At 38.8% G+C, this 27,529-nt stretch overlaps 1 protein-coding gene across 2 annotated transcripts; it reads left to right on the forward strand.

Moving 5' to 3' along the window:
- The first annotated feature begins 1,590 nt into the window (after window positions 1-1,590).
- Window positions 1,591-27,274, forward strand: MYCT1 (MYC target 1). 2 transcript variants are annotated; one of them, XM_041423771.1, is made up of 2 exons: window positions 1,591-1,733; window positions 22,901-27,274. In XM_041423771.1, the coding sequence occupies exons 1-2, from the start codon at window positions 1,682-1,684 to the stop codon at window positions 23,431-23,433; spliced, it is 585 nt and encodes a 194-aa protein (XP_041279705.1). In that variant the 5' UTR covers window positions 1,591-1,681; the 3' UTR covers window positions 23,434-27,274. The 2 variants fall into 2 exon arrangements, with proteins under 2 accessions (XP_041279705.1, XP_041279706.1); XM_041423772.1 differs by having other exon boundaries at window positions 1,677-1,733; window positions 22,906-27,274.
- The last annotated feature ends 255 nt before the right edge of the window (window positions 27,275-27,529 follow it).

Below are 27,529 nucleotides of genomic sequence, written 5' to 3' on the forward strand. Positions count from 1 at the left end.
GCAAGAAAACTCCCATCTTGGAACACATTGTCGAGGCAGAAATTTCATATTTCTCAGTGTTATCAACTTTTTCCCAAAGAATTAAGGTTTTTGTTTCATACACTTCATTATGTGTAACATGCAATTATTTGTACACATGTTCATGTCTGAACTCAGAGGCTTTTCAACTAGATTGTGTTCAATTCTTTTTTGCAATGATCATCTCAATAGATGCAGTCAGTAAACTAAAATAATATAATTTTCTCATTTTAGAGTTTACAATAATTCAGTTTTGGTTTATTTCCCTATGGTCTTAGAGAACAAATCTAACCCTAGTTGATAACTATTTATTTGTATATTTTTAGCATCTATTCTGGCATGTGTCCCAACTGAAACTAAATAATCCCAAAATTTCTTATGAAGTTGTATCTTATTCACAGTCATATGAAAATCAGATCGTTTTAATTTAAGTTCTTAACTCAGTGTTTTTCTGTGCCATTTTAAGCACAAGCTTTGAAAACTATCAGTGTCCATTAACTATCAGGGAGGTTTTACTCAGTATATTTAAAAATGTCTTTCATGAAAAACAAAACCAAACTGAAGAATAACAGAGAAGGTTCAACCTTAATATTATGCCACATCCAAATCTTTATATTGAAATAGTCCTAAATTTAGGGGATTTTAGATATTTATAATGAAAAATAAATATAGCTAGTTCTGGGTTTGGGTTTGTTTGGAGTTTTTATAGTAAAAGTGCAAGGAAGCCCTCATACACCTCTTCAGAGAACAGAGGTTTCCATTCACAGCAGAATATTTATGGGCATCCATTATCTGAAATATATTTAAGAGGAAAATATCTAAAAACTTGGTTCTGCAGAAATTATCACACAAATACAAAATAATATATTTTATCAATGTCCATTCATTCTCCATTAATTTTAGGAGTTCTATGTCATTAAATGTCTTGGCTATTTTCTCTTGTAGCTATGTTGTTATTGCTACATGTTACATATAGCAGCAGTACCTACAGTTCCAAAGGGGAACTAACACTGCATTGTATTGAACGTGTCCAAGCAATTAGCTCAAAGCCTGTTTGTGTTCCAGGGAACTCATATTTAAGAATGGGGTGTGGAAAGGAAAAATTTACAGTTACACTGTCAGGCCCAGCTAGTTCCTCAAACCAGCCAGGGAACAATGGTGAATACTAAACCATGCTCATACCCTAAATTAATGTCCTAAAGAATTGGTGTTCATTAAAAACCTCTTGATGCATTTCTTTCTTGCTGAAAATTCCTACCTGTATACAAGTGCTTTTGGATGTTGATGAAATGTCTTCAACATAGAAAATCCTTAAAGGAAAGAGAAAGGAATTTTCATCTCTCTATCTCTGGACTTTTGGAGTTCAAAAAGTTTCAGAAAAGGAGGTGATTTGGTATTGTTCTGAGTCAATCTGCTCTGGCTGAGGAAATGACGAGAAGGAAACTACTTCCCTGTCTCGGGAACCATGTGGTGTTCCAAGATAAGGCAAGCACTTGCTAATTCGAGTCCAGAAGCAGGAAATGTGATACATCCATTTCCTTTCAGGCAAACAACACAGTTCCGTGGCAACACAAAAGCTTTGCTTCTAGTGCAAAAATCTCAAAATTCAGAAAACTATTGCTCCTGTGTGGACGTACCATTCTGCATTTGCTATTTGGATGTTATGGATAGGAACAGTACTTTTACTCCAATCACATGGCCACCAAAGTTTTGGGGTAAGGATATTGATTTTTTTTTCCAGAATATTCCTTATGTAGATGCAGATATTTGTTGGTAATTGCCTTAAAAAATGCCTCTATATACTTTCAAGACTCATGTTGGATGCAAAGAGTAATGAATAGATTTTGTATTTCCTGCAGCGGTAAGAGTGTTTTCCAAATGTTTCTTTAACAAAGTTTTGTCATGTTTTTCAATGAATGAAGACAGCAGAAGCTGCCAGGGCAAAATTGATTATTTAAAAATGTTCATTACTGCAGTCAGTTGAGAAGGTGTCCATTGACTTCAGTCAATAGTCAGACCAAGCAGACATTCTCAACTGCTTAATGGATGTACCTACACAGCAGACATGATCTGTTTCATCTCTTGATGAAAATGGGATAGCAAAGGCTAAATGTGTTTCAACATTTGGAATAAACTCTTGTTCCTCTAGAATGAAAAATTATTTGTAATTTGTGCTGCCTTATGGTGAGATTTCCCTTATTTTTTCCTCATTGTGTATTTTGATTATTATCTATTATGGCTATTTTCTTTCACCCAAATCTGGGAATAGTTCATAAACTGAAATGTACAGTGTGAGGTGAAAATGTATGTTACACTGAAATTCATTCAGGGTAAATAAATTAATTGATTTGATCTTAAAGGATTCTGTGCAATTGCAGTGGATATTCTTTCCCTCCAAAGATTCCTTCTGTTGCTTCTTATGTTTAATATTAACATTTATTAGCAATTAGCTTAGAATTAATTACATATCTGCTTTTCTCTATTGTATTATTGCTATTGAGCAATGATCCCTCCAGGAATCTGAACACTATTTGAAACTAAAAAATAATATGCAATAGCATAATACAACTTCAGTTGCTCAGAAGTGCCACTGGAAAAGAGTGGAAAAAAAACCCACACAAGTGGATGAAAAGGCTTTTCTTTCCTGTCGTAAGGAACAAGAATCTGTTGAATGCTATCTAGGCTTCCTGCAGTGACACATATATTTTCCTACTGAGACACCATGAGAGTATCACTTAATTTTTGCATCTTGGGCTAAAGAGTAGAGTACTGATACTCTTAGAGTACTGATATTTATCTTTGAGTAAGAGTATCTAAAGAGTAGAGTACTACTGATATTTATCTTTGATAAATACTTCCAGATTAACTGAGGAAAAATTAGACTTATTACTGTTTCAGAGTCCTTTTGTCTGGAGCAATCATTTTTTTAAAGTGAAGATGGATGTAATTCTAAAATGGCTGTTTCAAATAAAAACTTGCTGCATTTGACGCACAGAGCAGGACACACCTTAGCAGACTTATTGCTGAAAGGGCCAGCCTCACCTTTCATCCTCATTGCTCACCTGGCTGGTCTGACACTGTACCCAGCCCTGATCATATCCCATTTGCTTAGGTCTGACAGCAGATGAATCTCAGAAATCGGATTTTTGTGAAGAGCTTTCATGGTTCTTGAAAGGGATTATGCCTCTAAGATTTTTCTTAATTTTCTGGTAGATTTTAGAGGAGTGAATATAATTTTCTCTTTGCTTCCTGTAGGCATACCATGTATGGTAGACTAGGAAGGGTGACTGTATTGTACATGTTAGAAGAAGATGTCTGATATAAACTCACTGTGTGGAAACATCACTTAAAACAATAGAAATGTGTTTCCTGACATCCTGGAAATACATGACTTGAGATAAAAAACAAACAAACAAACAAACAAACAAACCTTCACATAATAGATATAAATAAAATTTAGTTCTTTATTAAATAAGAATGCAGTACTTGGAATTGCTTTTTTAGGACATGGCTTAAAGGCTGTTTTCTAAGCCACTCACCATGTAGTACTGGGAATTTTAGTACATTACCATGATACATTCCTTCTCCCTGCATGTGTGACTTCTCAGCATCTTTCATGGACTCAGCCAAAGTGTAAACTTCAGCATATGTACAAAGGTTTGCTGAGAGGGACTAAGTTTGTGACGAAAAATCAGTACTGTAAAAATAGTCAAAGCAACTGTTCATAATGATATTTAATCTCTTATGACTTTATAAACCATCTATTGTCTAACAACTGGTTCCCTATGCTGGAAAATATACAGCCATCCTGTTTTCTGTCATTGTCCAGTTTCCAGACATAGCTTCACAAAGTAGCTTCTTAAAAGTGACTCTAAGAATTTTAGAACAATGAACAAACTAAGCTGTCCTCAGCTTACTTATGTGTGAGCACATATAAATCATTTTACAGTTGCTCCAGGCCAGTGGAAGTGTGCATTAAGCAAGTTGTGTAGAGAAAAACAAGATACAAACACCTCAATATAAGTCATTCTTTGTGAGTTGTCTAAGCAGTCTAAATCCTTTTTCTCATGCAAAGATCTTGAAACATGATAATATTTAAAAAATTCAGTGCACTTTTTTTTGCAAGCTGTTTACAATCAGTGACAGACTGGAGAGTTAATAACTGTAATGCTTAGCTGCAGGAATTCCTCTTTGAATTCAGATGCCACCATCATCAACCTGCAGTATTTTTGGAATGCTAAATTATGCAGTGGAGGCAAACACAGGAAACACAAATGTTGTTTTGCTGGCCTAAAATCATTTCTGCTAGGAAAAGAAAAATATTAAACTCTTCTTCTGTTTTAAATTAATGAGTTTATGATAGAACTCCTGGCCCTGTCAGCAAATGTCCTCTGTGTAATGTGTCATAAGCAAAAAATTTAGATCCTGACTCTCACTTGGCTAGAGCTGTTTTGCAAAGTCTTTGTAGATACCCATGTCTGTTTCAGATAAGTTGTCTGAGCTACTGCCAGGGTGCAGGAGCTCATTTCTATCAGGTGCCAGCTTCTGTGAAGCTATGTAGCTGCTGCCCACCCTCCTTTGCAGTGGGAATCCATGGTCTGGTACTTTGGAAGAGGTAAGAAGAGAAGCACTTAAACACAGTCCCTGCTGAACTTCAGCTCTGCTGATATCACATTGCAAAAGTAGACAGAGAGTCTGGATTATATTTTTTATTACTAGTTTCAAAAGGAGGCTTAATAATAGCTGAGTGAGAAATTCAAGGTTTGATACCCATTCATCAACAAATAATCTCACTTTTTACTGTTTTAATATAGACTTTATTGAGTTCATTTTGATTTGTAAGAGTGGGAGCAAAGATGTTTCCACTTAAACCAGGAGTGCATTTCTTGTAATTCCTAAAAGCATTTTCAGTTGCACACAAGTAAATACAATAAATGTCTTCAAGACAATCCTATTTCTTCAGCATAGATAGCAATATAATTTCAGATCAGGAAATTTAATTTAAATAGTGCATTTGATCAGTGTGACAGTAGCAGAGAGAAAGTGCAAGCAGATTTTCATCAAGATTCACTTAGATCCCTTAGTACCCTTCAGTCTAGTTTTACTCAAGTGTCTATTTAAAAATGCAAACTTAAAATTTAATAACTTAAAAACATTAAGGACAATTTTTCTTTTCTTGAATCAGAATCCAGGGTGTTATTTGTTTGGTGTGTGGAAATAATGCCATATATCAGCTGGCTTCCAGCATTTTGAGATTGCAAACTGCTTGGCACATATTATAGGCATTGTTGCTTGGCTTCATAAGCTACAAATGCATGCACGTTTTTAAACATATCAAGTTTTGCCTAGTCTCTCCCTCAACCCACTGATCTTCTCATTAAAATGTGTCTGTTTGTTTGAAAGAAGTCAGACCATGTGCTCTACTGAAAAAAAATGGCTTTAGGGATGTGCATATTCAAATGCCTTATGCTGTGTTTATCATGTTACTGGTGTAGCAATAATTGTGGTTAAGGGCTGTGCATCACTCTGTGCACTGGAGTAATCCTTGTGAAGGGCAGCACTGACACAATCAGTAACAGCTGCTGGGCACTGCAAAGTCCAGCCTAATCAGCCATGGGACATGATTCCTCTTCTGGGATCCTTCATGAGTGGCACTCATGGCAGAGTCAAAGCACAACCTCATCCCCCAGCCCTGCTCTTTGCAAGCAGGAAAAGCAGTGTTTGTGGTGGCCTGCGTGGTGCAGCAGGTTAAGCCTCTTGGCTTACACTTGGATGTCTGTGTCAGCCCATTTCCAGCACAGCCGCTGGCTGCTCTGCCCTCGTTCCCTTTGCTCCTGTTCACATACTGTGTACACTTTCTATTCACACTTTAGCAGCAACAAAAAGGCTCTGGAACCTGCCCCAGCTGTCCTGCTGGAGATGTGGACACAGGAAGACTGCAGTCTGGAGCCAGCTGAGGAGCACTTGACAGCAGATGTGGCAGTGGGATCTTCTTACAGGCCACTACTGTTCCTAGTCTGATGACTGAAAAAGACCAGCATCTCTGAACCAGACCCACCCAGAGGGCCTTTATCCTGACATTGCTAACAGGGAAGAGGATTTCAATGAGCTGACGATGCAGCTCCTTTCCTGGCAGAAAGGAGGAAGTAAAGTTGTGACATAGAAACACTTACAGATGATTTACACCACTGAAGATTTTTGATTTGTAGAGAAAACCTTCAGGGCTGAAGTGGAAAAAAGAGGGAGGAAAAACAAAATTAGAGCTTTGTATTCAGGTGATCTATCAGCCTCAAGGATGTATTTCCTGAATTGTTATTATTCTTCTCTTCAATCTCTTTTCTCCCTTTTCAAAATCATCCCAGTGTATGCATTCTTCCTGGTATTTTAATTCATGGCAATGAGCCAAAATAGTGCAAGGTGATTGCAGACACTGCATCACCTGGAGCTTTTTCTTGCAGTTTGTCTCTTTTGTTTTGTCAATTCTCTGTGATTTGGAAAAAATGCAGTAATTTTAAAAGTGCAATATTTGGCAGCATATCACACATCATAAGGAATTCACAGCACAAGGAATATTTTTTTCCCCAGGAAATAATCTTCTTCTGCAGAGTCTTTGGGCTAGATCATTAATGCCTACAAAAGTTTGGAAATGGGATGTGAAAAAATGAGCTTCTTCATTTTGAAATTATCGGAGTCAGATGATTTCAGACTTTACAGGCTCCTGTGTTGGAAGCAGCACCAACAGGAGAACAGAGACAGGGAGAGGCAAAAAAATGTTTTCTTTCAACCTCATCATGCAGCCCTGCAGTAGTGTTTTAGGAAATAATTCCTTACAGTGCTTATGCAAAATAGTATGATTCTCCAAAATAATAGGCATTCTTAGAAAACAGAGACCTAAAGTAAGGATAGAGCCTTACAACTGCAGATAATAAATGAAAATTAAATTCCAGTGATAAGTGATATTGCCGATTTTTAATTTCTTTAACTTCATTGCCTTTTAGCATTTAGTTAAAATGTTACACAAAACCCAGTTGTGATTGCCCAATAAGAATAAAAATTAAAAGCAAGTGAAATTCATTAATACATGGTGAATGAGAGGGAAAGGAGCAGAACGATCTGAGCAAATGTTATCAGAAGAAAAGTATCTTATTGATCTGGTGAAGTCAGACATATCTGAAGAAATATATCTGAGTTCTTTGGTCAGGAGCCTGTACTAAAACATTTCCTGTGTTACAGCCAGCCATATATATATGTAAAAATGCAGTCTGCACAGTGAATCTGCAGCTCCCTGTCTGGTGTACACTGACAATATCTACAGCAACCACTCTCCTGCTCAGATTTCCCAGAGTGCTTTATCAAGCACTGCTTTAGCAAGTCTGCTTAACACTTGATTCTCAGAGTTTGAATTCTGTCTCATCAGGGTTACTGATCCACAGCTCAGGACTTATCTGCAGCTTGGGATTTTGGCTTGTGGTCTGTGATATTAAGGGCCTCAAACCATTGAGAAGACATTGAGCAGTGTCCATAATGATGGAGTTGATATGAGAGTTAATTGTGTGTGAACAAACCTTTCTCCTGACTCCTCACCTATCTTTTACAATCAAATAAGTAGCTCATACTTCCAGATTTGCTATTATAAATTTCCTAGAGTCGTAGTTCTTTGTTGCTTGTCTAACCTTTCATCTTCTGACTAAGATTTTTCTCCTTTACTCATTCAAGACGGAGCTTTTAAAAAAGGCAAAAATTTTACATGAATCAAACTACCTTTCTGTACTTTTATGTCAAATAACAGTTTATCTTGCATTCCTATTTCAAAGCCAAGTGTAACTACTGATGGTAGAATAAGACCTTGTTTTGAAGAGTGTATAATCCAAATGCCTTCCTCATTGTTTTATTCTAGATTCAGTCAGTGGCATGTGAATTTGGTCAACCCCATGGAGAAGTAGTCTAACATAAAATAGTCAGTAATATGGAGGGATGCATTTCCTAGTTTAGTCAGAAAAATGTGAGAATTCACTACACAAAATGGCCAGGAAAACTGGCTGAAAAATGCAGCCTTGTTTCTTAGCACAGAAGATATTGGTCAGATGGACTAATTAGAGCATAATTTCCTTAAAGTATGTGCAAAATTTGTGAATGGTGTGAGTGCACACTACAAGGTATAGTGCAGAAAGAAGTAGGGAATGCCTGTACAGCTTTGTGTCAGTCTTGTGTGGACAGACCATGTCCTTGGGGCTGCAGATTTCCAATTCTGTCAAATAAGACACCTCCAAGCATACCTGGCTTAGTGGATGTGTAGTTGTGTTGAGTAAAGGCAAGGGTGACATAAAGCCTTCTCCAACTCCTCCTATGAGGAATTTGTATCACTTCAAAATGTATTCAGACTCTTAAGCCAGGGTCTTAACATGGAGTAAAATACCTTTATTCTTCCCAAATTCACTGAGAAATTGAATTGTCTTATTTTCCTACAGGCAACTTGAACTTAGAACAAGCTGGATTCCCTTAAAGATGTTTTTGGAAACAGGCATAATGGAAGACAGATTTTTGGCTGGTTTTCTCATGGAGAAGATAGATAGTGTCAGAATGTTTCAGGTCCCTATTTGAAAATCAGAGATAATTTCCCTCTGCTTCTTCATAAGAGTGTTCTCAAGAGAAAAATGATGAGGTGAAATATGACACACGATCAGATAGAAGGCATCTCTGGCTTTGAACAGGTTTCCTGTAAACACACTGATTATTTCAAGCAGACTTATCTGAGAAGCAGGTGTACAACACACATATAAAATAATATGCATTTAAACAACACTATGAAAGACAGTGAGATCTTTATTTTAATTTTTAATCCTTGAAATGTTTCCCTTCTTATTACCAGATTTAAATCTAGAGTGCCTACATGTTCTCCTTCTCGCTCCTCATTGAAATGCTACATGGTGCCTCAAATTTCATAGTGAAGCCATATTTCCAGATTACTTCACCAAATATTTACCTTAAATGAGTAACCTTGTTCATACAGATGAAGAACAATGGTAATGTCCCTGCACACTGAATTTGCAGAAATCAGGACTATGAAAATCCCACACATCTCTGCAGAGTTTTTAGGATAGGGCCAGTTTTGCTTTTGTTACAAATGCCACACACTGGGGCATCAGACAGACCCTGAGAACACAGGTAAAACCAAATAATGTCAACACCAGTAAGACTCAGCTTCACCTATATAAGAACTGAGACAGCCTTTTTTTTCCCCTCTTGGAAAGGGCTGTAGGATTGTGCATCCTCACAGGCCCAGCAGCATCAGAGCAATTGCTGCATGGCTTCCAGAGCTACAGATATTTCAGTTGCTTTCTTTTCCACTTCAGATGAGATACTGATCTGCATGACAATCCTGTGATAGAGATATAGAAAATATCACATAAGTGATCCAGTAGTCTGAAGCTGATTTAATATGCCACGTAATTTGAACAAAAAACATGGTAGCCAGAAGACTTCTAGGGCAAGTGAAACCCACACACACCACCTTTCCTCTGCTTCAATCTGTTAAGATCTCTACAAAGAAGACTTTATTATCTATCAGGTCAATTTCACCAGAAGATCTTCCTCTTTCCACTTCCCCTGAGCTGACTTGGGATGTGTCACAAGGCAGCAGCAGAGCAGCCTGGGCCAGTGACTCAAAGAGGACACAGCAGTCATATAAATAGTGGTGATACTGGGAGCAGTGGCAACAAGGGTGTGGAAGATAAAAGACAGCATGTGATGGTGAGGCATTAGCAATAGCAGCAATTGCATTTGAACACCAGCTCTGCAGTGCCAGCCTGACAGAAGTGAATGTTATTCTTATTCTTTTGTAACATTCAAGGTCCCTGGCTCCTCATCTGAAATCCTCCAGAAATATTCTCATATGAAAAAAGAAATAAATCCATGATCTGTTATGCAATTAAAAATGAAGGCATTGCTCCTCTTGCCCTTCTCAGCTTCAAGGTATCCCATGTTTCTGTTCTCCCTCAGCTGTGTTTGGGAAGAGCTGATCTGTATGCAACTTTTCAGTTAGACCTCTTGTGCACATGGTGGTACTGTTTGTTGGAGTGGCTGTGTCCTTTTGCTTCAAAAATCATATATTGTCTTCTGAAGGGAAAGAATTATCAAAAAATCAGAAATTTAATATCACTATTTGTATTCTTCTATCAGATGAAATATTTGATGAACAAATTAAAGTTTTCCCTTCTATTGAAAGGATTGAGAGAGGATTAGACTGAAAAAGTTAATATGTAAATGCATTCCAAGATCTTATGTGCAAGTCTGTCAGAGAGATAAAAGTAGATACTAATGAGGAACTTATTTTTTTCTTTGCCCTTATTCTGGCAAGCCCAAAGAAAAGAGCATTATAACTGTAGTTGGATGAAAGTAACAAACTATGTCACAAAGAGAAGAGACTAGCCTTATTCTTGCATTCTGTCTATTTGGAGCGCGATTCCTTCCTGGTATACAAATTATTCTTTTAAAGTGAGTCTGTCATCCTCAGGCTGTGTTTTGTGGCACCCTAATTATTGCTTTTCTGCTTTACCCACCCCACTATACAACCATAGATTTACCAAATACTTTGCCATCTTTAGCAGGAAGGACACATAACTGAGGTAGTACAAAGAAAAGGAAAAGTTTTCTGGGAGTATTATTTAAATAATAATTCAAGCACACACCATGCACACGTTTTAGCAATTACACCTACGTTATTGATTAATTATATGGTGCTGCTTGTTGTTGCATGATCTGCCAGAAGCATCATTCTTTGTCCACCAAATGCAGAAATCTGGTCTATAGGAAACAAAGTCTATTTCCTCCTTCAAGGACTACACCAGGGAATGTTTTGGAATGTGAAAGTGTCACATAACCAAAGCAACTTAGGGCTCTGTGTTCTCCCCAGGACAAACGCCCTGAGGCTTCATGGTCACCTGCTAGACCCTGAGTGCTCATACTCAAAATTGCTGGTCAGCACACTGTGAGTGCCATGGTTCTGCCTCAGTTCTTCTTGCAAAACTTATTGAAGGAAAATACTCTGTATTAATACACAATTTCCCATTTTACCATTGTAATTAATTTTAAAATTGTAAATTATTTTAAATGAGTTTATAATAGTTGTTAAAACCGTTGTGAGCGAAATAACTGGTTGTGCGTGGTACCACCTCCCTTATACAGAAGATTAATCTGAAGCATGGAGGGGGAATGAAATGTCCAAAATCAAAAAACAAGAGCACAAGGCAAAATCAAGGCTCAAGACTGAATTTTTTTTTTACTAAGAATATTTTCATTTAATAGCCATATCCTTTTGTCTGGAAAAAAAAGAAAAGAAAATTTTAAAATAGTCAGAAAAGACTATCAACATTTATCAACAATGTAATTTCCCCCTGCTTTTCAAAAAGCAAGTTTCACATATACAAAAATGTACTTATTCTGATTTTGAAATGTATTGTACTTATTGTACTGAAGTTTGCACCGAGCAATCTGAAATAATTCTAATAACACAATTTATTCCTTTCTACTTGAAGAGGCAGGAAATACATTAATTTGATTTTCACATATTGAAAATGAGACAATCGTATTTTAAGATTTATCTGTTAAATAACCGCAACTGAAATTCCTTCAGTGATACAAATATATACAGCATTGCTATGAAATAGCATCTGGGAAATTTTCAGCAAAATAAATGAGGGGGAAAAAAATAGTCAGTTTAATATAATATATAAACTTCTTTGGGCTTTGGCAAATGCTTGCTGAAGGAAAGAGCCACGGCAGTTTCTGTTTCTCACCAGAGGCCTCTGCCTTGCTTCTCTGGCATCATATTTGCAGAAGAAAATTAATTCCCTGTTTTGGACATTTGCATTCGCAATCCAGCATCCTAAAACACGCTTATGACATCTTTCACCTTTTGATTGACATCTGTTAATTTTAAACCTTTTGCTTTTAAAAGTTATGTTACATCAATATCATCTCTCTGTTATCTAGGGTAATGGAAGATGAATCAATAAAGCACACACGTGGCTTCTGTGGGAAGTGCATGAGTTGTGCATGCACAATATAAGCAATGAAGGAAGCCATTGAAGGCTCTGTTAATTGAAAAGTGTAGGAATCTCTGGGCAAGCAGGACCTGGGCCAGCCTGGTGCAAATACAGCCTCCCAGACACCACTGGCTCATGTGAGACAAGAACAACATCCCACTTCACACTGAGTCTCCAGCCTGGATCATTTGTCCTGGGTCAAGAAGAGTTGACTAATACTCCTGATCAGTGATCCATTCATTCTGAAATAATGTCAGCATTTCTTAGCTTGTGGTTGCACGGATTTTTTATGACTGCTACTTAATTGGATCTCCTAGCCCACACTGATATAGATATTGAAAGAAATACTTGGTGCACTCTCCCAAACAGATTGCTGTTCACCCAGAAAGTACTGGGACAAAGAAAGATTGGTTTTTGAACCTCAGGTAAGTAACTGAAGAGTACAGTACTACCACACATAAACATACTTCTGTGTCCTCAAAATGCTCACTATTACACCTGTTTCCAGAGGAAGACATGCAGCAGGAGATTTTTTTTTTTGCATTACTGGATGTAGGTCAGGTATTACTGTAGTGAAAAAGAAAATACAGATCACTATGCCTGCTCCTTGAATATTTGTTTATTGGATACTTTAGAAAAGTATTCAGCAAAGTTCACAAATGACTCTTCCTTCCATGCTTTGACTTTGTACATCTTTTTAAATTTTCACCTGAAGAAGGTCCTTGTTTTAGCAATCTCAAAATAATGAGGTTGTAAATAGAGCAGTAAGCAGTATTTTCAATTGCATCTATTTTTGAACAAGTAATGCAGAAGTTAGCTGTCAGCAGAGCACACTGTGGAAGTATTTCAAAAGCAGTATGTTATGAGTGAGAAAGGACTCTTGGAGAGTAAGAGTTATGGAACAGTGAAGAGATTACTCCTCTCCTGGGAAACAGGGAAACAGATGAGCAGGTTGCAGGGGGAGAGGGAGAGAGATTGCGCTGCCAAAAGGAAGGAGCAGAAACAAGGCCTTGCCTCTCAGGTGACAGAAAGGGACTCTTGAGCCTCAGAGTCACATGTGCAGGGCTTTCAGCACTACTGGAAGCACTGCCTTGGAAGCTGCTGTGTATAGGATGCACTGGGAAGGCTGAAATGCCACTTTTCTTTTCTAGAATAGCTAGTGCTTCAGGGCACTCAGAGTGTGCTTTCTCACTCTGAATCTTTTAAAATATTCTTCTCTATATTCTTATAAGACTTGGGCTTCCAGTATACTTTCTGGCTTTTGTGGGTTCTTAAAGTAAGAACAAGCTCCACCTGAAGCTGTATCTGGGTCAGGCACTGACAATATAATTACTATGGTGGGAATGAGGATGTTTTCTATGTATTCCTCACCCCACATTCTTCCCAATAACCACCTCAAATCTTTGTGCTATGTTCCACCTCTGGATGTCTTCTGTTTTCTAAAATCTAGGCTACATATTTCAGAATTCCATCCTTAATTTTAAGAGTTTTAGAAAATTTTGATTGATTTTAAGGTCTGTTCATATATGAGATTACTTATTCTCAGGTGTAAATTATTTTAATCAATTAAGTAATAAGTATAATGTCACATAGTGCTGTGTCAGATTGTGATTTAGTGCTTGATTTAGGTTTATGCAGAGGCCATATAGCTTAGCTGTGCTTTTGTGAGGAGGGTAAGAATGTCTGAGCAGAGGATTGCTTGCTGCATATGCGGAAATGATCCAATTCTATTACTGCTTTTGTTGTGCATTAGGAATCACAATGATGCCACATAGTAACAAAGTATGCCTGGAGGAATCTTTGCTTTCTTTTACATAGTTGTGCCAAAGGCATTAAATTAAACATGCTGACATCTCTATCTTAGATGACTCCTTCTGATTTTTGCAATTACTCTTTATCTGTCATTCCAGTAAAAATCAACTGCCAGTAATATCAAGGGAACATCATTAATTCTGAGTTGGTTTGTGGGATATTGAGATGGCATATTCCACTACTCTGGCTCTTTATCACAATGAATTATATTAGTAATCAAAGCAAATGTACTCTGGTCCATGAAGATCATTCTGGATATCACTGTGGATGTCAAGAAAGATGAATTTAAGAATAGGCTTAGCCTTATGCTCCTCCATGATCACAGGTATTTGCATCAAGGTACAAAACTGACTGAAGACTTTTGCTGTGCCTTAGTTTATTTCACTTTCAAAGCCTCTGCAAAATGCTAGTCCTAAGTATTTATGGTGATGCAATTCAGATTTTTTCTGGTTTTTGAGGTACTAAGAACGTCTCTGTAATCTTCCAATGGAATGTTTCTCGATATCTTTTTCTGGCTCCCTGTTTTGCTAGAATGAAGGTGGTTTCTGAATAGTTTCGATTTCCCGCATCAGTTTCCAGCAGAGGGCAATCTTGTTCCTAGATAGGTTCCTAATTTGTGAAGTTAACCCTCTGATGAACAACCAGCCCCTCTGCATTTCAAAAGGGATATTAATTCAAAAGCACAGACTACCTTTTTTTCTTTTTTTTTTTTCAACTTGTCATTTAATTAATAATTTTTCTGATGCTTCTGGAGGCCATTTGCTTACCTGATCGAAGAAAACCTTAGAAACTGTACAAAGTTATGTCAGTGTGGACCTTGAGCTGTCATTTGTTCTACCTTCTGTTTTCAAGACAGGATTAACAGGATTGACTGATGTTACTTTTAAAAATCTTTACTGGGGGTGGATGCACTACATGCCTGGATTATCTATTCTAGTTCTTACCTGTTCTCATAGTTAGACACAGATTTTTAATTTCCTTTGCTTTATTTTAAACCCAGCACTTCTTATTTTATCTGCTGTGGACATAAAAAACCCCCATATTATTAGGTGAAGTGGGAGAATTACTCTCTGTCACAGTAGAAAAGAATCTTGCAGTAGCACAGGCTGAATAAACATCCCTTTAGCAAGTTTGTGTCTGAACGCAGAGTTCTGATATTTCTGGCAGCAACCCTATCTCACTTATTAGTGCTTATGTCCTGCACAGTTTGCTTTGTTTCAGCTTATTTTCCCCTACAGATTCTGTTTTCTGGACAGCACCACTACCTGAACCAATTTGTGCTGCAACATATCACTCAGTCATCTTAGAAGAGTCATGTGTGAAGTTTCTTGAAGTTTTGCCATGACTAAGATCGCAGCTGGTTGATATTACGCAGCAACTGATTCATCCACCCAACTGAATCATGGACTGCCTACAAATGATTAATGAGAGGCTGTTTTGGTAACACAATTAGTGGCAATTGGGAAGATAGTAATATCAACACTTGTCAGATTTAAAGAAATTGCTTTTTTGAGCTCAGCATGACAACAGTAGCACAGGAGCTGGCTACTGATACTAGCCCCAGCTTTGAAATTATTTCTTGGAGCTGGTAGAACAGCATGAAATTTCTAGTATTGCTAATCACCTCAAGCCTTCTGTGATGGGAAGAACTGGTGGCTCTTTGGGGCCCAGGTGTACTTCATTTCCAAACTCACTGCCTGGGATACATGAGGATGAGTAGCTGTAGCCTGTCCAGCTTAGAGATGTTCATTTGCTATTGTTGAGGAATTTGTTCAGTGCAGGTAGCTCGGGGTGCAGCTGCAGGGCCAGCTGCAGTTTGTGTTCAGGGGGGGCAGGAGGCTGAGCCCAAAGCAAGAGCCCATGACCAGCTGACCCTTTGCTTAAAAAAGGGCCCAGGGACCTGTGGACCTGCTATGGGACTGGACACTTGGACTCTCGGAGACAAGAACCCCAGATTTTCCCACTCCTAGACTGTGAGGGGATAAAAGCCTAGAGGTTCCTTTGTTCTGAGTCCCTTGTCGGAGGCTCAAGCTGTTACTTTGTTATTGCACCATGATTAAATTATTTTTAGGATCTAGAGCTCTGATACTGTGGGATGCCAGGGGTTGAGCTGGTGAGGAAGCCTGGTCTGACTGTGTGGGCTGGGGTGTGTAGATGTGAAAGGGCTCCTGTCCCAGCTCTGGTGGTGCGAGTGTGGCTGCCAGGGTGGCTCCTGGCTGGTCAGACAGGGAGGTGTCCTTAACACTGGAGCTGTTAGGAAGTTGCTGAGAGTTTGTTCAAGCTCTGATGAGCCCTGGCTGCTCCAGTCTGGTTTTGCACAGAAGAGACTGCATTATGATCCTCTGCTAATAACAGCTGAACCTCGCTTGAAACATGAGACCTCAAAAATATTGTCTGAACCATTGTTACTACCGGGTTAATAGATTTGTAATATGTAGAATGCAATTCATGCTTTAGTACACTAGCTGGTGCTCTCAACTAAGCTGTGCAATGGATGTGTAAAGTATGAATTCCCATACTGGTTTGCATGAGTTTTATAACTGCTTTGGTCACCGAGCTTTCATTTTGGGAAAAGATCACCTCGGTAAAAAAAAGGCTGAGCTGTTTTTTTCATGTTTGAAATCAAACCCTCTACTAGTTATCAAGACTTTTCAGCTTGGGGTCAAGGTAAACTGTAGTTGTTGGTGCAAATGTGTGTGCTTGAAGGGAGAGGAATGCTTACCAACTTAAACAAGTTTTGAGTAACAGGCATATAATATCACAGAAAGGAGAGATAGCTAGCAAAAATACGAGAAGGAAAGAAATAGAATGGAAATCAATTTAAAATTCTAGTTTTTCATTTTAAAGTACAAAAATAACTCTCTTCCACTATATGTCACAGTGGTATGCACCGATACTTCTTGTTGCTAATACAGCTGAAATCAATAAGCTTATATGTTTTACCTCTGAGCTTGCTAGAGTCCCCATGGAATAAAAGGTGCATGTCAGATGCACAATGTCTCATGCTAGTTTGGGACAGGTGGAAAAAAAAGAAAAATAGGAAAATTACTCTCAGACATTTAAGTAAATGAACAGAGTCTTGCTCGAATGTAGTACAAATAAAATGTCTCTATAGAATGTTCAGTTTAAATGCTAAAAAGTGACATTCTCGGGTGACAAGCTACCTTACCACTTCTAATAACTTTAAACTAAAACTTCTGTTGTAGTCTAGGAATGACACTCCTCACTTTAGTGACCACCTCCCTGCCCAAGGCTCTTCCAAACCAGACTCCATTAGCTCACTCTCCAGAGCCTTCCCCTTCCAATTTCCTCCCCAGGCGTGGAGCTGAGAATTGGATGTACAAAATGGTGAAAATTATGGCTTGAGATAAGAACAATTTACTGTTCAACAGCAACAACATAGGAAAACAAACAGTAACACCAGTAATAGTAATAACAAAAGTATAGAAAGAGTGGATGATTTACATGTAAAAAAACCAAAACCTTGGTGCGACATGGCACAATCTGCAGACAAATGAACCAACAGGTTCCCTACCCTGCCACAGGTATGGAACCTGGTTTTTCTCCCACCTGAAGCCACACCCTTCTTTCTGCAAGTGAGAGTTCCTTATTTCCACCCTATGAGATGACATGGAATAGCACCCTAGAGTGCCCACACAGCTCCAAGCTTTGCTCCTTCATGGCTGTTGAGAAAAAATTAGTTCTGTCCTGGCCAAAACCAAGACGACTGCCTAATTATTACTCTTTGAATAAAACAATAGCAACACAATAACAATAACAACCAAAAAAAAAAAAATTAACAGCTCTAAAACATAAAGATTGCTATATTTGGAGGTCACCCACTAGAAACCAAATCAGGTGTGTAGGTATCATCTCAACCTGTGGTGTTTTCTGACTTGTGCTTAGCAATAAAATGAGCAGGAGAGATGCTTGGAAAGCTGAGTGGTTCTTTATTAGCTAATATTGGCAAAGATGCAGTTCAAATTCATCGTGTGTCCACAGCTTGATCAAAAGAGTCTCTTCCATTTCTCTTTCCCTTGCATTCAGTACTTTCTCCTGTCTTCCTCCACCCCACCCTGGTTCATGCTCTGAGATGCTCTCATTGAGGGTGCTGCTTGCATGATTTTGAAAGGTACTACTCTCCCATCATAGCTGGCTGTAAAGTTTTCCAAAGTATATATTTGTGAGCATGGATGAAGGAAGATCCTGTGCCCACCTTAATTTTACACCCTGGGAAACTTACCATAAGGGTATAGGAAACATACAAGTCCCAAGGATTTCTTGAGGTCAAGGAACAAAATTCTATTGCAGCTCATTGCAGCCAGAGCTGAGGGCAAGAAAGAGATTAGAATGAATACCAACACAAATGTGTTTTGAATTCAAAGGGATGGTTGATGTGGTCCATAAAATGAAAGAAAATGAAACTCACAGAAGTAAAAGGTTGTCCTCATATGTCTACAAGCACCTTGCAAGCTTATGTAATAGAAGCAGGATACTCTATCACAAAAAGCAAATCTATTTTATGAAGATTTTGGGTATTTCAGAGACTGATGCATCTAGGTAGGGATGATGCTGCTATTTTTCAGTGAGGTAAACCCAAAGGGAGGAAGAAGAGAACACTTCTGACAAGACTTGCTGATTAGTATGAGTCACCTTTGGTTGACCCTGCTTCAGATGTCCAGGACAGATGGGAAAAATTTTTTCAGAGCCCAGTATTGGAAAAAAACATCTTATCAGCCAGTCTATCATCACATGTTACTAATGTGATGTCCAAATTTTGTCTAAATTTCTCCACTGTGGATTCTGTCAAGCAATAAGCACTTGCCAGAGGTTGTCAATTTGATAGGATATAGGCATATGCTATCACTTAATATATATAGTTCATGGAAAGTTATGAAATTTTTAAAGCTTCAATGACCAAGAAAAAGTTTTACAGAGCAGATGCAATAATCCCCTGTTACAAACCTGTAGCACCATATTTCTGTAACACTGCGTGCAGAAACTAGAGAGGAGGAAACAGAGAGACTTCAAAGGAAATTGCCTGATCTGAATAGACATTGGGCTGACAAATGCGCTGACTTGATGTTCGGACATGGGGGTAGCATTAAGAAATTATGGGTGCTACTGTGGGTTCTGAAATGCCAACCTTTTTGTATGGTCATGTTGGAAGTCCCACAGACAGAAAAGTAAAGTGACTAAGATATCCAATTGGTTTTTACCTTAGCCTTTCATTTCTGGCTTTGTACCTCAAAGTCTGTCTTGCATTGTTGATAAAAGTCTTTGTTCTTCACCTCAGCTGGTGTTTTAGGTGAGAGTGGAGAATTGACTGAGGTGAGCTATCAAATCTTTTCCGTTATGACATAATCACATAAAGTAGGCAGTGTGAGCATACACATCAAAACATATTTTGGGGACTGGGCCCTGGGTAGTTGTTGTTATTAGCAACTTCCCTAACTTATCCCCAGGTCTTTCTTTTTACTGTTTTCCTTAAAAGCAGAGGACGGAATGACAGGTACAGCTCTCAGGAAACCATAAGTTATTACAGTGGCCCCTTGGGAGACACTTTGTATCAGTGTAATTCTGACTCCGCTGAAGGCTAGTTCTGCTCTGGTACTGCCCAGATTAAGGAAGAGAAAAACGATTTGGTGAAGGCCAGCTGTTCCACTCAAAATCCCAGGTGCAGCAAGTCCCACTCTGCCTTTGATCTTTTTCTCTGTTTGATAATATTTTCTCCAATGTACCTCAGGGCTGTGATTGTTGGACATTCTAAAGAGGAAATCAATGGGCATAGATTTACAATTCCACAATACAAGGTTTTAGAACAGAATTACATTTCTGTGAAATTCATCCTCTGCAGGGAGTAAGCAAAGAACAAGTTTTGCCCAATAGTGACCCACAGTTCCAACTGAAGTCAGTGAGATTTTGGGGAAAAAAATTGAAATATCTGTAACCAATGGCTCTAGTGATATTTCTGTAATAAGAACCAAGGGGGTTAAATGTAGGTCCAAACAGTAAATAGAGCATTTGGAGTCCTGGCAACTGAAATAGTCAGTGTAAACCGAGCTGTGCTTCATCAGGGAATAATTTGACCCTCGATTTTTCCATCATATATGGAGATAGAGAAATAAAAGAACTAAACAAGTTAAAGAAAATGACGCCACTGTCCAAAGGGATAATTGTCTGGGCTGTACCTCAAGCACAGGGAACAGCACGTGGGAAGCACTGAAGAACTGCACTCAATACTTTTGTCAATTCCCTTATCTGCTTTTAACAGTGTGAAACTCTCGTTAGATTGTGCAGGTGGTGAAAATCATGACTCAAGGGATACAGGGACAAATCCTCACCATGGTGCATGGCAACCCCAGAGCCAGGCACACTTGTGCTACTTGCTGTGCTTCTGCTCACGCTGGAAGCTGCTGAGCCCTGTAGAGATCCCCTTTGCCAGCTGAGAGCCCAAAGAGTTGCAGGGATATCCGGTGGCAGCACAGAGCCCTGTGCCTGGGGGATTCCTTGGCATACTCAAATATAACATTTGAGCTGAAGTGCAGAAGAAATGAGCACAAGAAAGGATTATTTCTTGCTCCACTTTCCCATAGCCACGCAGGGACGGCAGTAGTGCGTGGGAAGTGCTGTCTTCAGGACTCCCCCTGGGATTTATTCAACTGGAGGTCACCAAGTCCTGGCTCTCCCTTTCTACCTTTGGGAGTATGAGTAGGAACTTGCAGTAATAGAATGTATTTAATCTATTGAAATGGCATAATAAGCTATTCCTGACCAAAAGGGGCACAGTAAGTCCTGCTGTGTCTCTAAAGATGTTTTATAAAGGGCAGAATCACACTGAGCTTGTGAGAAGAAGGCTGCTTATAAGTGATCTGATCTGAAGCCAAGAGTTGCAGTGCAGGATGATGCCTGTGGGTTCTTGCAAAAAGCAGACCGGGCAGTCACCCTTTGTCTTTAGTGTGTCCAGTCAAAAGTTTTTGAGTTGTAGAAATGAGAGCTTAAAGAAAATTTGTCTTTTACAGTCAAGTCTGATCTGTCTCAGAATTAAAGGACACGAAAGTGTTCCCGAGAGGGAGCAGTCCCCTGCAACAATATCCAATGCATTATCCTTGCCAGTCTTTATTTGAAAAGGATGTTATAAGCCTACCTGAAAGCAGAGGTTAAGGCCAGGAACAGTAGGATTGTGAGCCTTCCAAGTATGAATCACATCACGAGCAATTTTTCCCTGAAGGGAGAAGAGTAAGAAGGTAGATTAGGAAGATAACAATGACTGATTCTTAAAGTGCAATTAACTAATAAACATGTACATTTCTTCTACTGGAAGCAAAGATAATATTTCTTTTCCCTTTCCTGAAGTGTCTTGTCCTAAGTTAAGGGCTGACTTAAAACAAAATAATTTGTTCCGGGATGCCAGTACTGAGCCTCTGTTGGCAAGTCAGTCCTGCCTGGCACCTCTCCTCCTTCTTCATGGTGTACTGGCTGCTCTCCATAGCCATCACTCAGCCTGCTCACTCTCCTTGCATCTCCAGCACCTGCTTTGGTCAAGTCCCACAACTCAGATGCGGTCATTATTATAGAGTTTGGGAATGACTGTTTGTGCAGCACCATAAATTCAGGGGAAACTCTTTAGCAGCTGCTAGAAAATTCTGAGCCTAGTCTCAGCTTGCATTTTCTGACCTCTAATGTCTGCATCCCAGTCCTGGTGTTAATACCTTCTGTCTGGCACAGTGTTATTGGGCCTGCTCTTCAGTATGCTCTAGGAGTTACTCACCTTCCTCTACCTAATGAATACATTTTGCTTTTTCACAAAAATGCTTCGCAAATATGAGAGAACAGTACAGACAGAACAAACATGTTTCAAGGTGTCCCATGGATATTTTTTTGCTTATTCCCTCTTTGCTCCACTGGTTGTCAACATAGTGTTCCTTCTTGTTTTAGATCCAAGCCCTTCTTGAATTTTGAGAGGATCTATAAAGGTTTTGCATTTATTTCAGGCCTTATCCAGGATTGCAAGTATATCTCTGGACTTTTTACAACAGCAATAATGCTGGTGCTCAGTTGCAAACCGAGTGACGTTTTTCTGAAGTAACTGTCCTCTTCTTAGAAATATACAAAGAAAAATCACATCTCTCCCTCCTGTGAGACCATGTGTGAGAGAAAACAATCCTAGCCATCAGTTTTGTTTTTCTGTTTTTTTGTTGGTTTTTTTTTTTTCAGATCTTGTAGGCCTTGAAAACATTTCTAAAAGAGATAGAAATTTACTTTTCTTAATGGCAGATTAATCCATCTTTAGATTGGTCATTGGGGGTAGGAAATATTCAAGAGACAGTATTACGAATGGTTATCTCTGACCATAATGATTTAGGGTGTAGTCATTTACATTAATTACTGTGAGGATTTAAACTATTTAAGCTATACTGCTGTTACTCAGCAGTATAAGGCTGGGAAGTGTTCTCATGTTGTAATAAATACAAAGTTTGCTCGACTAAGAATATGACAGAGGGTAAATCACTGTTTTAATAGGTGGGTTTGCAAACATGTACACAAAAAACGTAAAGGTCTATAACCAGAAGGATAAGTCTGCATAAATCCACACCTCCTGTTGCCCAGAGAAGGAAATACTTGGCAGTTTTATAGCACTTGGAGCTGGTGAGTGGCTGATTCTGGGAAAGGCTAAAGACTTTCCTTGCCTTGGTACAGAAACTGATATTAAATATATGTTACTGGACATTGTTGAATTACGCAAATTAAGCAAGCAACCAAAAAAAAACCCCCACCATTACAACCCCCAAAACCAAAACACCAAAAACACCAAAAAAAAACCCCCAAACCCCCACAAAACACCAAAATACTGTGTAGTAAGAGCACCCTCAACTGTTGTGTTTGTGTTGTGAAGTTCATGTGTTACAAAGACCTAAGGGCTGTTTCATCTTTTAAGGAGGTTGTCATTTTAAATTAATTTTCTTGCAGGAATATGGTTCAGAGTTACTTCATTAACTTTGAGATTAATTTTTGCTGTATTTCAGAGCAGATAACAATAGCCTTCACAGTGTCCATGGTGATTGGACTGGTGATTGGAGGGATCATCTGGGCATTTTTCACCTGCTTGTCCCGTCGCAGAGCTAGTGCCCACATCTCCCAGGGGAGCCCCTCATCCTTCAGCCGTCGGTCCAGACCTTCCTCCCATGGCCACACTGCCGGCAGGACTGGATTTTACCGCAACAGCAGCTGTGAACGTCGGAGCAACCTTAGCCTGGCCAGCCTCACCTTCCAGCGGCAAGCCTCCTTAGAGCAGGCCAACTCCTTCCCCCGGAAGTCAAGCTTCCGTGCATCCACCTTCCATCCTTTTCTGCAGTGTCCTCCCCTGCCCGTGGAGACGAACAGTCAGCTGATCACCCTCACTCCCACAAACACCACCACAACCCTGGTGGGAAGCACCACCAACAGCTTGAGTCGGCCTGAATTCCACTGGTCTAACAACAACCTCCGCATCTGCCACTCCACGCAAACCCCACCTCCCGCCTATGAAACCATCATAAAAGCTTTCCCAGAATCCTGAGCTTCGTCCTCACTGCAAACACACATGTGCATCTTAGGAGGAACCTCAATTATCTCAACAATGTTCTGTGCTTGATGAAGATCTCTGAGAAGCCTCTCTCTGCAGTTGCAGAGGGGTCATGCTTTGCCAAGAGCAGTGTAGAAGTGATTTCATGGAGCCCAACATCCTCACTGTCTCAGAGATCACTTGTCTTTGCACTGCTGGCTTTTATTTACTGCTCTGCTGCATGCTTGCGTATTTATAGTGTTGTATCTTTAATTGCAGCCATTGTCTCTTTATTTTAGAGGGAAAAATGCTGCCACATAAAAACTAAATCATTTCTTGAAGAAACAGATAATATTAGAGATTACTGATATACACAGCACATCAATGCAAATGTCACTCTTCCTTTTTTTTTTAAGACATTTTGATTTCACATGTTTTTATTACATTTTCAGAGAGTACCTCCTGTTACCCACCTTCTCACTGTAACCCCAGAAGAGCTTCAGTCTGAGGAACCTTAGATGCAGACCTCATAGAGGATGTAGTCCTGGCTGCTGTAGACATTCTGTTCTGTTGATTGCAAAGATCTGATCTGAGAAGACTCCACATTAGGGATGCTTGTTTCAAATTGCCCACAGTGTGGGAAAAAAAAAAAAAAGAGTGAAGTATATATAACTTCATGAACAAAGTTTTGAACAACATACTAAATGCCTGATAACAATTACAAAGAATTTTCTGTCAGCAGCCAGCAGAACAGGTAGTCATGTTTTAATACCCAGTGAGGCTGTAAGGGCAGAACTCCTCATGTTTCATTTTTCTAGCTCTGGCTATCCAGATAAGCAGTATGAATGACAACTATTTTTTAATTAAGTTCCCTGATTTCCTATGGGATTAGTCATTTCCTTATTTCAAATGGTTTTTCTCAAATTGTACCAACGTTTAATTCTTTCTTTTATTCACTGAAATCTTGTCTTTCACTAAAACAAGATTTCAGACATCTGTGGCTGAATACAGGGATTGTATAATGAATTGGGATATGAAGATAAAGATGAAGTATTTAGTTGAGGCTTACATGTATTCTTGACTTTTATATGTGTGTCATGCCAAGCTAACCCCTGGCTTAGTAGAGGCTAATTGCACTGATATGACAAATGTTCAGGATTTGGAAATAAGAGGACAAATGGGACCCAAATTAAGTCTTATTGTACCAGTTTCCTGTTAAATTTTTCATGTTCAAATTAAGGGTAAAGAATTTCCACAAGTAGAGGAGCTGTCTACACTCCACACTTGCAAATATGCCTGTTGTTTCTAAAAGGCTTGGGCAATACCAGCCTTAGGACTCCTGATTCTGAGGGGGCTTCTGTAGGGACAACAAGTTCTTTCTCTTCTGGGAGAGACAAAGATTCAGCAGCTTTTGAGAATGGGCAAAATGCTTAACGTCTCCCAGATTTTCCAGGCTTTGGGAGACTGGCAGCATGCATCCCTTTGCTGAGGTCAACATCCCTTGGGAAACACTGGCATTGATCTCTGATCCATAGTGTTCCAGTTCAATATCCACCCATTCACAAATACTGCTAAAAACATTGAGCTTACAGGAAATACTTACTGTAAACAACAAGCATTTCTTATTGTAAAGGCAAATTATTTTGCATACTATTTACTGACTGGATTTAATTGTTTTCTTTTTAGTGTGCAGCACACCTGGAGAGATGTATTGTCATTGCTAGAAGAACAACAATTTACAGAGTTTACAGAGCATTTCATTGCAGACACTATGGGTTCTAGCGCGCCCAGAACTTGCTGATAAAATTGTAACACTGCATTTGGCTGATCACAGGCTACAGACTTAAAACAGCAGTCCTCTGAAGAAAGAAAGAAAGTTATGCTTTTTCATTCATTAATTTTTTTTTTTTTTTTTTTTTGCATTTAGAGTTTTTCTGAGTCTGGTGAAATTCATTGCATGCAAAAACATGTTCAAAGTGTCCTTCCTATAGAATAGGTGATGCAGCTATTCTAACCTGCCTACAAAAAGTAGAATTCAAGCCTGCTGCCTTTGTTTAGTGGGTTTGATGGACAGTGGAAGAGAAAACTTACACTACCAGCTGAGTACCCAGTGTGCACCCAGCTGGCCAAAACGCCTTGTTTCTTGAGACTGAAATCATTCTAGATAAGTAAATTTTTACTTCTGGATTGTAAGTGCATGTTACATTACAGTAGAACTTTCCACAGCACAATTATTACACAATCATTACTTGTATTACACTGCATTTAGTAAATGTTGTAAAGAGGGAAGCTTAAATGTACTGTATTTTTTTTCCTCCTGAAATCTGCACTGGATATCGAAACATTTCTTATGAGCCCTGGATTAGGGAGACTAAAACCACACATTTGGTGCATAGCCAATATGACTGTCAGAAACCTAAAACTTGTTTTAACATCTGAAATAAATGTTTTGCAATCATTCAGGAAGCTTCGGAATGTGGAATAAAGTTAGATGCTATAATCTCAAGCTCACGTTTTTTCTTAATGATGAATATGTGATTTGCATAAAAGATCCTTTAAAGGGAAGAGTATTATCTTTAATTATGCAAGCTGATACAGTTAGAAATGTGAATGAGGACTCCCTCCTTCCTTTGCTTCTGTGGGGAAACACCCCAAAACTGCAGATGTTATTTGAAGTCAGGGTCAGAATTTGCCCTATGAGAACAGCTTCAAAGGATTACAAGTGAGAAGGTCTCTCACAAATAACCGTGCTCACAGGTTTTAAATCCACTGCTCTTTAAGTACTTCAGCTTCAATTCACATTTTGTTTGAGGAAACGCTTGCTTTAAGAAAAAGGGCAATCGCTATAAGGTTCATGCTTAAATGGACTCATGCACATTTTATTGCATAAGGACCAAAGCACACTGCACAGGACCAACCCACAAACTGGGGGATCCAGGAATAATTGTGTGTTTGATATGCAAAAAAGATTATATTTGGTTGATGAAATCATATTTTATCTCAATTTAAAATACTAGAAAGAAAAGCTGAATAAAACCAATGTGTTACTGCAGATTTCAAGATTTCAGAGCATTCACAAGCATGAATTGAACTTAATAATTATTTTGCATGTAATACAATTAAAATGGTGCTACCAGAATCACATAGGGACTGATAGGCAGAACTTTGATCAACATCCAGATATCCTGACACCTTGTCCCGAGTAAGCAGAACTTCTCTTCTTCATGGAGAGAAACACTGTCCTGTCATGGTCTATGTCCACAAAAAGTCACTTCAGGTATGGGTTCATACAGAAGGCAGAACTTGACAGCTCTTTCTCAGAGAATATTTATGTTCCATCTTATTTACAAAAGTAGCTCATGCTGTATTCCTTGACTTTGCACCACTGAAGAGCTGCTGACCACCTCTTCAAACACCTACTGATGACCATACTGTAACACACTGAACTTGCAGTATTTTTGCCAAATCACATTTTAATGTTCACTTGTAATTTATCATGAAGCTTTTGAATCATCTCAAAATCCATTCTTAAGTATAAACTGAAAATTATGCTCACTGGAAATATCCTCTCAGAGGTGAAATGACACATGCCAGATCTATAAGCATTTGATAAAATTAGGTGATGTCTGTGATGCAGTACAGCTTCTGGAAAAAAAAAAAGAGAAAGAAAATACTAATTGGAAATTTACCTCTGCCAAGTCTAGAGTAGACTAAAGAAAAAGGCATTGATATAACTTCAAAATACAGAAAACAGTATTTTAGAAACTACACTTTCAAAGTCTTAAAACGCAAGGAAAATACCTGTACCTTTTTGTATTCATTTGGGTTTCTTAATAAAAGTCAGTTTTTAAAGGGATTGAGTATTTGGAGCTCCTGTATGACTTTGTTTGGATATTTAGCTTTCTGAATGTCAAAAAGGATGACAAGATCCTCATTTCTTTTTCAATCTAATATTAATATTGGCTACAATTGACTCAGTATTTTTAAAGCAGCTGGTCTAGAGAGTTATGAGAAAACTACTGCAGCACTCAATAGGTGAACCACTGCTGGCAGCAGCTCTTTTTGAAGCACACAAAGCAACAAACTTCCTCACACTGTAGCAGAAGCAGCA

This window comes from Onychostruthus taczanowskii, unplaced genomic scaffold (assembly GCF_017590055.1).
Source record: "Onychostruthus taczanowskii isolate IOZ18803 unplaced genomic scaffold, ASM1759005v1 scaffold8, whole genome shotgun sequence".
NCBI classification, from domain to species: domain Eukaryota; kingdom Metazoa; phylum Chordata; class Aves; order Passeriformes; family Passeridae; genus Onychostruthus; species Onychostruthus taczanowskii.

Coding starts and splice junctions, on each gene's coding strand:
- MYCT1 (XM_041423771.1), top strand. CDS start 1,682: ATGGATAGGAACAGTACTTTTACTCCAATCACATGGCCACCAAAGTTT. Junction 1,734..22,900: donor ATGGCCACCAAAGTTTTGGG/GTAAGGATATTG, acceptor GCTGTATTTCAG/AGCAGATAACAATAGCCTTC.